The sequence below is a fragment of the Salmo salar genome, chromosome ssa26 (genome assembly GCF_905237065.1).
Source record: "Salmo salar chromosome ssa26, Ssal_v3.1, whole genome shotgun sequence".
Taxonomy (NCBI): domain Eukaryota; kingdom Metazoa; phylum Chordata; class Actinopteri; order Salmoniformes; family Salmonidae; genus Salmo; species Salmo salar.
The window spans coordinates 35,797,218-35,809,730 of NC_059467.1; the positions used below are offsets into that span (position 1 = coordinate 35,797,218).

The 12,513-nt window shown below is 43.1% G+C and overlaps 1 protein-coding gene across 3 annotated transcripts in view; it reads left to right on the forward strand.

Moving 5' to 3' along the window:
• Positions 1-1,870: 1,870 nt before the first annotated feature.
• Positions 1,871-12,513, forward strand: part of LOC106591065 (ADAMTS-like protein 3) — a 251,145-nt gene continuing 240,502 nt past the window's right edge. For all 3 annotated transcript variants that reach the window (XM_045708303.1, XM_045708304.1, XM_045708306.1), the window contains exons 1-2: positions 1,871-2,154; positions 2,986-3,101. In XM_045708303.1, coding sequence (XP_045564259.1) covers positions 3,033-3,101 — 69 coding nt within the window. In that variant the 5' untranslated portion in view covers positions 1,871-2,154; positions 2,986-3,032. The remainder of the gene's footprint in view (positions 2,155-2,985; positions 3,102-12,513) is intronic.

Sequence of the window (12,513 nt, forward strand, 5' to 3'; positions counted from 1 at the left end):
TATCACTAGTTTTACTTTGATTATATCTTTGTTTTTCCTTATTTGATTATATCACTTCAATTCTGTCATGCCTGTTTAATAAAAGTCTGGTATTCGGGTGGTGCTCTGTAGGAGCATGAGGGTTGGGCTGAGTTTGATGTGGTAACTTTGTGGCGCAGCTAATCATATACCGAGCACAACATAACGATTCTAAACAATATTAGTTGATCGTTCTAATAATGGACAAGAGATCGGTAAAATGTGTTTGTCCATCTGTTACATACTGTGTGCCCACTGTGTGTCTGGCCCCGAGCTCCAAACACTGCTGAACATCTTGTACCACGGTACTCAATAAACAATTAAATCGTACCTATGCAGTCATTATCATTTCTATGAGATTGTGACAGGATGAGAACAGTCACATTCCCACTTGACAATAATTTGACAACCGGAAAATTCTGGGTCATTTGGTTAATCAAACAGCAGAGGGAGACAAATCTCCAGAAAACAGCCCCGCAGCAAACGAGTGTAAAGGAGAACGCGTGTTTCAAATTGACCCCCTGCACCGGCTGTGATCTTAGTAGAATGACTCGCACAAAAACTAGAAAAGCATACCACAAAAACCGTGGCAAGCCCAATACAGTATAGGAACAGAGGGTTTGTAATGTCCTAGTTCAGTCAAAAGCCCCCGATTCTGTCTCAGCCTTTATTCCTGACCCCTCAATTACTGGCAAGCAGACTACCTCCTGACAGTGATGCCTAGAGTGAATACTAAAGGGGCACCTGTACAGTACTGTACCCAGGCATTCAATTGGGTTGCGCAGGGGGTGGAATCATCCATTCATCCATCCACCTACCAATCCATTTGATCCATCCGTCCGTCCATCTGTCCATCCACCTACCTATCCATCGATCCATCCCCCTATCTATCCTAGCTGTGAGTTTACACGTAAGCACGCCAGAGTTACAAAGACAATAGGATCATTGGTTGAAAGTCAAGTGAGTTTGTAATATCCCAGTTCATCCAGGTCAAATGCCCTCTCTCTCGTCTCTCCCTCCCTCCCCCTCTCACTGCCCTCTCTCGTCTCTCCCTCCCCTCTCACTACTCTCTCTCGTCTCACTCTCTCATCTCTTCCTCCCCCTCTCACTGCCCTCTCCCCCCCGTATCTCCCCTATGCTTTGCCAACATCTATTCCTCACCTCATAATAAAGGAGAACCCCCCCTGGCATGTTGTAATACCCACTTTGATCTGCCACTCCAAAGGGCATGGTGAGTGATAGCTGTAATACACCACTTCTCTACAGTGCCTGTATTAGGGCCAGGCGAGTGAGCAGCGGTGACAGCAACAGCATAATATGAGTCCAAAATGTCACCCATTTTGGGTGCTGGAGTTTGCCTATCTGGGTTGATTAAAGGCCCAAAATCACAGTGTGACAGTGACACACAAGTTTATTAGGGAGGTCTTGAAACGTTATATCAGTTTCAGGATGAAAATGTGGCTGGGGGTATGGGAAACATGACATGGAACTAGTTACAGTACATACTGTTACAAACTGGTGTAGTACATGAGATGATGATGACTGCACGATGATTGTTTATGATGATGATGGTGAAAATCATCAGTATGATGATCATGATGATTATTAGGATAATGATCTGAATGATGATGATGGTGAGGAGGATGATTGTTGTTATTATAGTTATTATTAATGTGACGAAGATTATGATCATCATGATGATGTTGAAATCTACTGAATAAACGTGAAGCTCGAACAAATTTGGCCTAATCACGTACCCCTATTCTCCTGTAGCCGATTCTGAAATCCATATTGTCGATGGGACGGGGGCGGCTATCAGCTGCGCAGCGCTCTAACTTTGTCCCTTCATTATTTGAGCTCCATATCGCTACTGCCCAGTCGCGCTACATTTAGAGCGAGAGAAAGAGGGAGAGACTTCAGACTTTTATTGTGACTCCGTAGTAGGCCACAGCACAACGGAATATTTAGTTGTTGTGTGCGAATTAGTTGTTTATCGATTTGATACATAATATTTGACTGCGAGTTTTGGTTGAGGTTCTGAAATCGGGGAGTGTCGCGGCGGGTGGAAATCAGGTTTGAGGAATCAGCGGGATATGTTGATCTGTACATGAGCGCAGCGCATTCTTCCGAAAGAAGGTAACATTATATATTTGTGCCATCGTACTGTCATTCTGTCCAAATGTCTGTGAAATATTTGGTGTGTGTGAATGGTCTCTATCGCGCCACAAAATCAGTTTTACCAAGTTCAAGTTGACCATTTCAGCCTAAATATTGTTGTTTTGGCATTTTATGTTTACAGAACACCATTTACATTTAGAAATGCGCTGCCTTATCTTTTTGACACGGTAGACATTCTCTGTCGCTGTTGTCATTATCGTTATTATTTTAAATACGTTTTATAGACACGTGAACCTCCTACTCTACTGCCCTAGACATCGCTGAACTGTACCTTTAGAGCTACCACCCTACCCTGCGGGAGCATCCTTCACTCTCTAGAATGAACTTTCGAGAAAGCGGGAGCCTATCTGACAAGTAGAATGAATTTGCTAGAAATCAATAATTGGCCAAGTAGCGGTTGTGCTGTTACATGTGCCAGTTATCCATCAGCTTTTCAGTACATCGTTATAATCACATTCATGCAATATTGAACCCTGATTCCCAAAGAAACTACCTAGCTAGTCTCATTCATTGTAGTTTACAGGCGCACATATGCCAATATCTCTATTTTTATAGGCTATACATTCAATCTCAATCTGATTCCTTCTATTTAGGCTCATTTATACAATCTAACTTTATCATCGGTGACAGCTGATAGCCTATTCCTGTATTTTCACACATGTTTTTGCAACATCACTGTACTGGCCATAATAATATTTTGATTTGATGGAAAGAGCGGTGCAAATTCTGGGTTTTTGCCTTTCTCTCCCCCGTCTTGACACTGACTGAAACATGTCCTCTCTATCCCAGGCTGCACCTCACCAGCACATAACAGCACGTTTAACCGCGGAGCTAAGATGAAACCACTCCTGGTCCTGCTCTGGGAGACTGGGCTAGCTCTCTCTCTGCTCTACTCCACTGCACAGGTACTGTACCATTCACATGGTGGCATTTCAATTAAAGTTTGGTTCAATTTGATATGGCACGGTGTTTCAGAAATGGTGGGTAGGGCCCGCTAATTGGACGATGAGGCCACCCACTGTGGAGTCGTAAAACTTCATGTAAAGTGTGATCAAACCTTCACTTATGTGATATTTTATTTGAAGGTTGCTTGTTCAACCCTGAAGAAGGCCCTGGGTTCCAGAACGTTGGTTCTGTTATAAATGATTGGGAGTGATGAAGGGTGCATCTCAGTTGTATTTCCTTCATTCTTTGAGTCTGATGTCCTCACCTCCTTCTCAAAGCATGTTGGAGGAGAAGGTCTGAGGGGAGGAACCTCCCCACTGGGCACAGATGTCAGTTCAACGTCTAGTTGATAACTCAACCAAATGTAAATCAAAACTAATGTGAATTCAATGTGAAAATTCACTGTCAGTGTATTTAGGTTAAAAGTTGGGTGAAAAAATGATGAAATTCCTACATTAATGACTTTTTACAAATCCAATCAGTTTGATTCAACGTCATCACATTGCAATTTTGGGTTGAAATGATGTAGAAACAACGTTGATTCAACCAGTTTTTGCCCAGTGGGTCAGATCTTCTTCTCCAATGCATTGTGAAAAGGAGACAAGGATGTGAGAAATCAAGCAAAGACCAGATTGACCCGTAGAGTGTCTCACTTTCTTGGTTTTTTCAAATTGATGGTCAGTATATAGTCTGCACCTTGTCAACTATGTGGGGGTGTGCCTCTCTTCCAAATGACACTCCGTTCCCTATGTAGTTTACACTACTAAGTAGTGCACAATATAGTTTACACTACTAAGTAGTGCACTATATAGGGAAAACGGTACCATTTGGGACACACGTGGTCACATCTCGAAGCTCTTGTTCCTGGGTATTTCAGCCTATACAGGTGTGTGGCTATTATTGTAGATGTGTGTAGTACAGAGCTATGGGACAGTTGGAGGATGTTCGTCTGCCTGGCTATGTGTCTATATGGAGCCAGCTGAATTAAATGTCACCTCTCTTTATGAGGATCAACCCTCTAAAGCCCTAAGGTTGATATATATATTGTAGTGGTGTCTAATACACACACACACACACACACACACACACACACACACACACACACACACACACACACACACACACACACACACACACACACACACACACACACACACACACACACAACAGGCTGCTGAGGGCCAGGTGATAACAGAGATCTGTTGGGCTCTGCCACTGAGTGGTGAGGCCTTTTTTTAGGATAAGGGATGCATCCCAAATGGGACTCTGGTCAAAAGTAGTGCACTTTATAAAATAGGGTGCCATTTGGCACACAGCCAAGGCTTGCTAGTTAACATGTAGTAAGCTAGTGTGTGACTACAGATGGAGCACACTGAAACCTGAATCTGCCAGTTGACTGTGATGTTGGACACACTGCTTTAGGCTTCTACAGGAGACCAAAATAGAGTTCCAAGTCTGTTTTATGATTTGCTTGTATAACATGCTGGTATTTGTATTTACATGTTGTCTGTATGGAGTAAAGGGAATTACCCATAGAGATTAGAATAACTTTGAGTCTCCTCTACTCTCTTGTGTTGATTCAGTTTTCCCAATAGCACAATGTAGGGCCCCTTTACAGCACTTGTAATTGTCTGGTTTCTAAAAGACGTGTCTGTCTTATAGGTCCAGTCCTGCATTTCATTTCTGTCTGTATGTGAGTGGAACATGTGGAGCCGTTGCGTGGGTAGTAAGTCAGAACAATGAAAGCCACCAGTGTCGTGAGGACAGGTGTGTCTGCTAAGGCTCTCTCCTAGTTCCCAGCCCTCTCACTCATCTGCTCATACAATTAGACCCTGAATCTGGTACCTAACCTCTTAGTGACCACGGCCCTGACACACACACACACACACACACACACACACACACACACACACACACACACACACACACACACACACACACACACACACACACACACACACACACACACACACACACACACACACACACACCTGCGCGCATGGACACACACAGACACACACACATGGATGCAATAGACACCAAGAAATCCACAGAGGCCGACCAATTGGATCCTGGTCTGTTTAAGTGTGCAGCGCCCATAATTGTTGGCTCAATAACCCCCATTTTTTTTATTTAACATTGTTATCAGGAAATATTCCAAAAGTATGTAAATCAGCTCTTGTTCTGCCACTCCATAAGGGCAGGGATAGTAGTGATCTTAATTATTATCACCTCATTTCAAGGCTTCCTTTTCTAGATAAGATTATTGAATCCTTGGTAAATGTACAACTTTGCTCTTTTTTTGTCTGAGAAATGAATTTTGAATGTAAACCAATCAGGGTTCAGGCCTGGACAGAGCACTATTACAACAACCACTTTAGTAGTTAATGATCTTGTCAATGCTTTACACACTACAATGAAATGTGCTGCTTTGTTTGTGGACCCGTCAAACACTTTTGATACTGTTGATCATGCTATTTTCTAAGTTGTCCTCAATAGGCCTGAGCTCTGTCACCTGTTCATGGTTTCATGATTATCTTAGTGACAGAACTCAGGCCATTGTGATTGATGGGGTTAAGTCTGAATTTCTTGAAGTACGTAAAGGTGTACCGCAGAGGTTGATTTTTGGACCTGCTCTCTTCACTATTTACTGTATATACACACCATTGATCAATCTGTTAAAAATGGTGAACTTCATCTATATGCAGACGATAGTATTATGTCTGCTACTGCCCGACTTGATCTGGCTGTTGATCTGGCTGTTGATCTGACTGTTGATCTGACTGTTGATCTAGCTGTTGATCTGACTGTTGATCTGGCTGTTGATCTGGCTGTTGATCTGTCTGTTGATCTGGCTGTTGATCTGACTGTTGATCTGGCTGTTGATCTGACTGTTGATCTGGCTGTTGATCTGACTGTTGATCTGGCTGTTGATCTGTCTGTTGATCTGTCTGTTGATCTGGCTGTTGATCTGGCTGTTGATCTGACTGTTGATCTGGCTGTTGATCTGACTGTTGATCTGGCTGTTGATCTGGCTGTTGATCTGACTGTGTATTTGGCTGTTGATCTGACTGTGTATTTGGCTGTTGATCTGACTTGATCAGACTTTTGATCTGACTGTTGATCTGGCTGTTGATCTGGCTGTTGATCTAGCTGTTGATCTGGCTGTTGATCTGACTGTTGATCTGACTGTTGATCTGACTGTGTATTTGGCTGTTGATCTGGCTGTTGATCTGACTGTTGATCTGACTGTTGATCTGACTGTTGATCTGGCTGTTGATCTAGCTCTTGATCTGACTGTTGATCTGACTGTTGATCTGACTGTTGATCTGGCTGTTGATCTGGCTGTTGATCTGGCTGTTGATCTGACTGTTGATCTGACTGTTGATCTGGCTGTTGATCTAGCTGTTGATCTGGCTGTGTCTAAACTACAGTCAGCTTTTAGAGCTATACAGGAATCCCTTGCTGATCTAAAACCTGATATGGAGAACACTAAATACATGCTGTTTTGAAACTCTCTCAGAATGTTTCAGATGACCTACATGTTCACTCATTAGATGGTTCTACAATCAAACGTGTTCCCGCATAGAAATACTTATGTCTTTGAAATTTTAAAAACATAGATGAGCTGGTTAAGAAGCTAAGATTTAAAGTTGACTTTTTCTACAGAAACAGATGGTGCTTTTCTCTAAGCAGTAGGAAGCAGATCATTCAGTCAACCTTTTTATCTGTTCTTGTTTATGCAGCTGCTACTACACTTAAACCTTTGGATATCATCTACCCTAGTGCCCTTTGTTTTGTTACAGGTGAAGGTTTTAATACTCATCACTGCATCCTGTATCAAAAGGTTGGCTGGACTTCGCTAAAGACCCGTAGGTCTCTACATTACTCCCTTTCTGTTTACAAGGCCCAACTTCATAAACTTCCCTCTTATCTAACTTTACTTTTGAAGTATAGACACCTGAGTTTCCTAATCCGTTCATGGGATTGGTTAACTCTTGAGGTTCCTAGGGTCTCCACAGAGCTAGGTAAATCTGCTTTTAGTGTTAATGCACCCTATCGCTGGAACAAAATTCAAAATACATTTCATCTTGATGTTCTGGTGCCGTGCTGATTGGGGACTTATTGTGGAGGAATGTCTTTTTTTTCTGGGTGATTTGTGATGTTTTATTTGTGCTTCCCATGACTGTATTTTAATGTGTATTTACAGTATATAGTTTGGGTATAATGTGTTGTTGTATATACAGGGCGCATTTGCAAAAGAGACCTAGGTCTCAATATGTTGTCCCTAAAGGTTAAATAAAAAATAATAACATGGATAGATACACACACACACACACGGATGCATACTCACGTAGGCAGGCACATGCACGCAGGTAGGCTTCCCCTCTCTCTCCTTCTCTCTTTCCCTCTCTCTTCTCTCTTTCTCTCACACACAGCTGCCAGAGGTCTTTCACTGGCCACACCTGTGGCTTAGCCTCCCTCTGTGACCAGTGGAACAGAGGCTCACACAGGCCCTGTGTGTGTGTGTGAGAGAGAGAGAGAGAGAGAGAGAGAGAGAGAGAGAGAGAGAGAGAGAGAGTCTCCTAGGGAACAGATGGAGGGGAACACATTATATCAGCTGAGTGCTTTAGCAGATAGCATGTCCAGGTTTATTTGTAATTCTGTTGAGTTCATGTCTCCATGATATATCAGTTGTCCATTCCCCCACTTTATCTCTCACCAACTCTCTCACTCTCTCACACACACACACACACACACACACACACACACACACACACACACACACACACACACACACACACACACACACACACACACACACACACACACACACTCACACTCCAACTGTGCCTCTCTCTTAGCTGCATATCGCCCCAATAATGAGTTAACTGCAGAAAACGACGTGCTAAACTCCTTAAAGTCTCTTAAAAGTGCTGATTTCACCACATTTGTGATCACGTGTCGCTGTAAATACTGCTGCTGACAGGAGCAAGGGACACAGCTTGCTCGGTCAGAGCACCGGCCTCCAGAATGCTGCAGTGATTTGTGAGTTAGACCTCAAAACACTTCTCTTTCTCCCCTAAACGCTGTTTTCCCGGACCCAGAGTAGCCCTTTCCTGCAGTCAATGACCAAAAGTGCCCTCTTTGGCCTCATGGGTGGAATGTTATTACTTTTTTCATAATTTCATAATTATTGAAGATACTTTTTTTTTACAACAAATCTGGTCTGTCAATGTCAAAGAGTTTTGTTATATTTCAGTCTTCTGTGATGTATATAAAGTGTAATATTGGGATGTTATTCATTTCAACTCTATATCTGACATGGTACATTACTTTTTTTATAAAAGTCCATAACCATGTGTGTGAAGTGTATGCTTTTGTTTCAAAGTAGATTTGCTTAACACTACCAATAATCTCTCTGTGTGGCCCTGATTTAGCCCACTGCAGTAATTGAAGAAGGCATCTATTTATCCTTCAAAAGTTTAACTAATTTAAACTTTTTCCTTAAAAAAAAAAATGACTAATGGTGGATGATCTGTTGCCGATCGACGTATGAGCCCCATACCATCTTGGGCTCAATGTTAGTCTCCATTTTTACGTAATTCGTGACTGATACAAAATCTCTGAATCTCTGTGTGGCCCGCTGTTAATCTCCTCCTGACCTGTACTATAATTTAAATTCAATGGAGAATGTCCAGTGAAAGTGTTTTTCTGTTAAAACTTGGTGGTGGAATGTTTTGGGCATTGGACAGTAGAGTCAGCCAGCCAGCCAGCCAGATAGCCAGTCAGTCAGGTCAAATGAGGATTAGTAGGGTGGGGGGTTATGGGGGCTGTAGTTAGGGAAGGGTGGGGAGTTATGGGGGCTGTAGTTAGTAGGTCCATGCTTGGCTGGGTGTCCGCCTGGATTATGACAAGCAGATGTGGGATTAGACTCACACTTGATTGGCTTTTATTGTTGCCGTGGTTTTCTAGAGGTGCTGTAAGACTTAGAGCTCTGCTTTCCTCCTCTTCAATTTCTCTCTTTCTCTTGATCTCAATCTCTCTCCTTCTTTCAGTGTCACTCTTTCTCTCTGCCTCTATCTCTCTATCCCCCCTTTCTCTCTCTCTGTAATCTCTTTCCTGTCTCTGTCTTTGTCTTTCCTGTATCGCTCTCTCTCTCCTTCCCCCTCTTTCTCTCTCTCTGCCTCAGACTCCAGAAGTTACTGAGTACAGAAGTTCACTACTGGTATTGTGCTGTTAGTCAGGCATCCATTTTGACAGATTTAGCTCAGGTCAACAGGTCAACACTTTGTTGTTGTGTTCATTGGCAACAGAAAATAGTGAGAAGACTGTGTGTGTGTGTGTGTGTGTGTGTGTGTGTGTGTGTGTGTGTGTGTGTGTGTGTGTGTGTGTGTGTGTGTGTGTGTGTGTGTGTGTGTGTGTGTGTGTGTGTGTGTGTAGACTCAGGAATAGAAGAATAGAAGGGCACATGGCTGTTATCTCCCACTGACGATGGTGTTGGGGTAACAGCTCCGTGTAATCACAGGGTATTCTTCTTGGAGCCTTCCTGAGATCAACACCTTCTCTCTGTAGTGGAGGGAGACTCAAGACACTCAGAGGGTATTAGCACTGCTAACAAAAATACTCTCCCACTCCCCCCTCTCTCTTCCCCTTCTCTTTCTCTCCCTCTTTTCCCCCTCTCTCTTCTCCCTTTCTCTCTTTCTCTCATTTATCTCTCTCTGCTTCTTTCCTTCTCTCTATATTTTCCTTGCTATAGAAAATATAAATGTGTGTTGGCAACATGATCAAGATGGCTTATGGCGTTTTCTTCGAAGACTACTTTCTGGTGAGCAGGTATCCACGTTGTCGCACCAGAGAGCTTTTCATTGCAATGCAGTGAAGGATATACAGTATGTGTGCTAGAGACGGTAGCTGCCCTGTAGGCAGAGGAGGGTGGGGTGGGAGTTGTGTTCCCATGGCTCCTGTTTGGATACAGAGGGGTTAAGGGGGCACACAGTAACCACATTGTGTTTGAACAGCTGTCTGTTACAAACAACAGGCTGAGGGATGACAGGAAGTCACCTGGGAGGTCAACAGGAAGAGGACGTGGACAGGGGTAGATTTGGGAGTAGGTGGAGTGTTGTAGAGATGATACTGTATGCTGTGATAAAGGCACAAAGGAGAAATGGCTTCCACAATAAAAACCATGGAAATCCCTGAGGGAGATGGTCTCTGTGTGTGTTATAGAGGGAATAGTATGTTAACTTGTTGTTATTATCCATTAATGCAGGTTTTCACAGCAGTCCCAGCGTGAATCTCCCTATGTCAACCCCTCCCTTCTTCTCTTTCTCTCAACATGTTAACCCCTCCCTCCCTCCCTCCCTCCCTCCCTCCCTCCCTCCCTCCCTCCCTCCCTCCCTCCCTCCCTCCCTCCCTTTTTCTCTAAACATGTCAACCTCTCCTTCCCACTTTTTCTCTCAACATGTCAACCTCTCCATCCCTCCGTCCCTCCCTCTTTTTCTCTAAACATGTCAACCTCTCCTTCCCACTTTTTCTCTCAACATGTCAACCTCTCCCTTCCTCTCTACCTCTTTTCCTCTCAACATGGGAGGAAACTCACTGATGAGGAGATTTAGCAGTTCACAGAAACATCATGTGTGCTGTTAACTGACTGTGTTGTGACTCTATCTTGGTTTGGGTGGATTCTACCATGGGTTCATGGTATTGCACTGGGACCTTAAGACCTACTCTTTACAGTAGGGGTACCCTTGGTATAGTAGGTGTGTTTGGGTGTAGTGTGTTGTTGATTCACCACAAGTGTGTGTGTTAGTCTACAGTGTATTTATGTGTTACTGTGCAAGCTTAGAGTGTGTTGTCAATCTTCTACAGGGGCCCCTATTACACCACAATTGAGTGTGTTAGTCTGCAGTGTTTGTGTGTTAATACAAGGGTGGTGTATTGTCAATCTTGTACTGAGGCCCCTAACACCACAATTCAGTGTTAGGGTGTTGTCAATCTTCTACAGAGGCCCCTATAACACAATTTTGAGGCCCTTGGATACTATCCATCTTTGATTACGCCATGCAAACTGTCCTGGCAGCCACAGGCACCAGTCCTCCACAAATTGGACTCCATTAGATCCTTGCAGGCGATAGCATTAGCGCTAGCGTCGTCGCTAGCCAGTCTCTCAGTGTCAATCATTAGCATGGATTTCACAGCTCTGTTCGAAGGGGAAACCCAAAACCCTGGCGCAGGATGATAATAGTAAGTGCAATCTGGAGTACAATCTGCAGTAATGTAATTTTGACCATGTGGCTGGGCTAGTGACGGTGGCTAGCCTAGCGTGTCTTAGCGTGTTTTGTGTTATCGCTGTTGTCCTTGTTTATTCACAGTTTGGCTCCTGTTTATTTTTCGGTAGTGGATTCATTACGTCTCGGAATGTCGTTATCAAGACGAGAGTCTTGCTGGTGAATTTCCTTTCTGTAGTTTATTATTGATATTACTCCAGCCCCGGCTGACTCTCTCTCTCTCTCACAGCTGTATGTGTGCCTGCGTGTGTGCATGTGTGTATGTGCGTGCATGTGTACATGCACGTACGTGTGTGTGTTTCAGCCATCCATTAAGCAAAACTCTTTCCCGGCCAGGAACAAAATCATTTTCACATGTGGGTGTTATTAAAGGGACAGTGCAGTCAATTCTCCTGTTTTTTAATGATATTTCCACAGGTGAAAATTATGACAATGCCCTTTTAGTGTAAGTGCTTTAAAAAGAAAAACACCTGGAATTTTTGCCTGTTCAGAGGGGATGGAGTTTTTGGCCCACAGCATGACGTCACAATCAAATCGGATTATTCTGATTATTTGCATATCTATGCTCCTACTTACATCTAGATGTTCCGCTAGCGGAACGCCTCGCCAATATCCAATGGTAGAGCGTGGTGCGAATTACAAACTCCTCAAAAATCCTAAAACTTCAATTTTTCAAACATATGACTATTTTACACCATTTTAAAGACAAGACTCTCCTTTATCTAACCACATTGTCCGATTTCAAAAAGGCTTTACAACGAAAGCAAAACATTAGATTATGTCAGGAGAGTACCCAGCCAGAAATAATCACACACCCATTTTTCAAGCTAGCATATAATGTCACAAAAACCAAAACCACAGCTAAATGCAGCACTAACCTTTGATGATCTTCATCAGATGACACTCCTAGGACATTATGTTATACAATACATGCATGTTTTGTTCAATCAAGTTCATATTTATATCAAAAACCAGCTTTTTACATTAGCATGTGACGTTCAGAACTAGCATACCCAACGAAACTTCCGGTGAATTTACTAAATTACTCACGATAAACGTTCACAAAAAACATAACAATTAT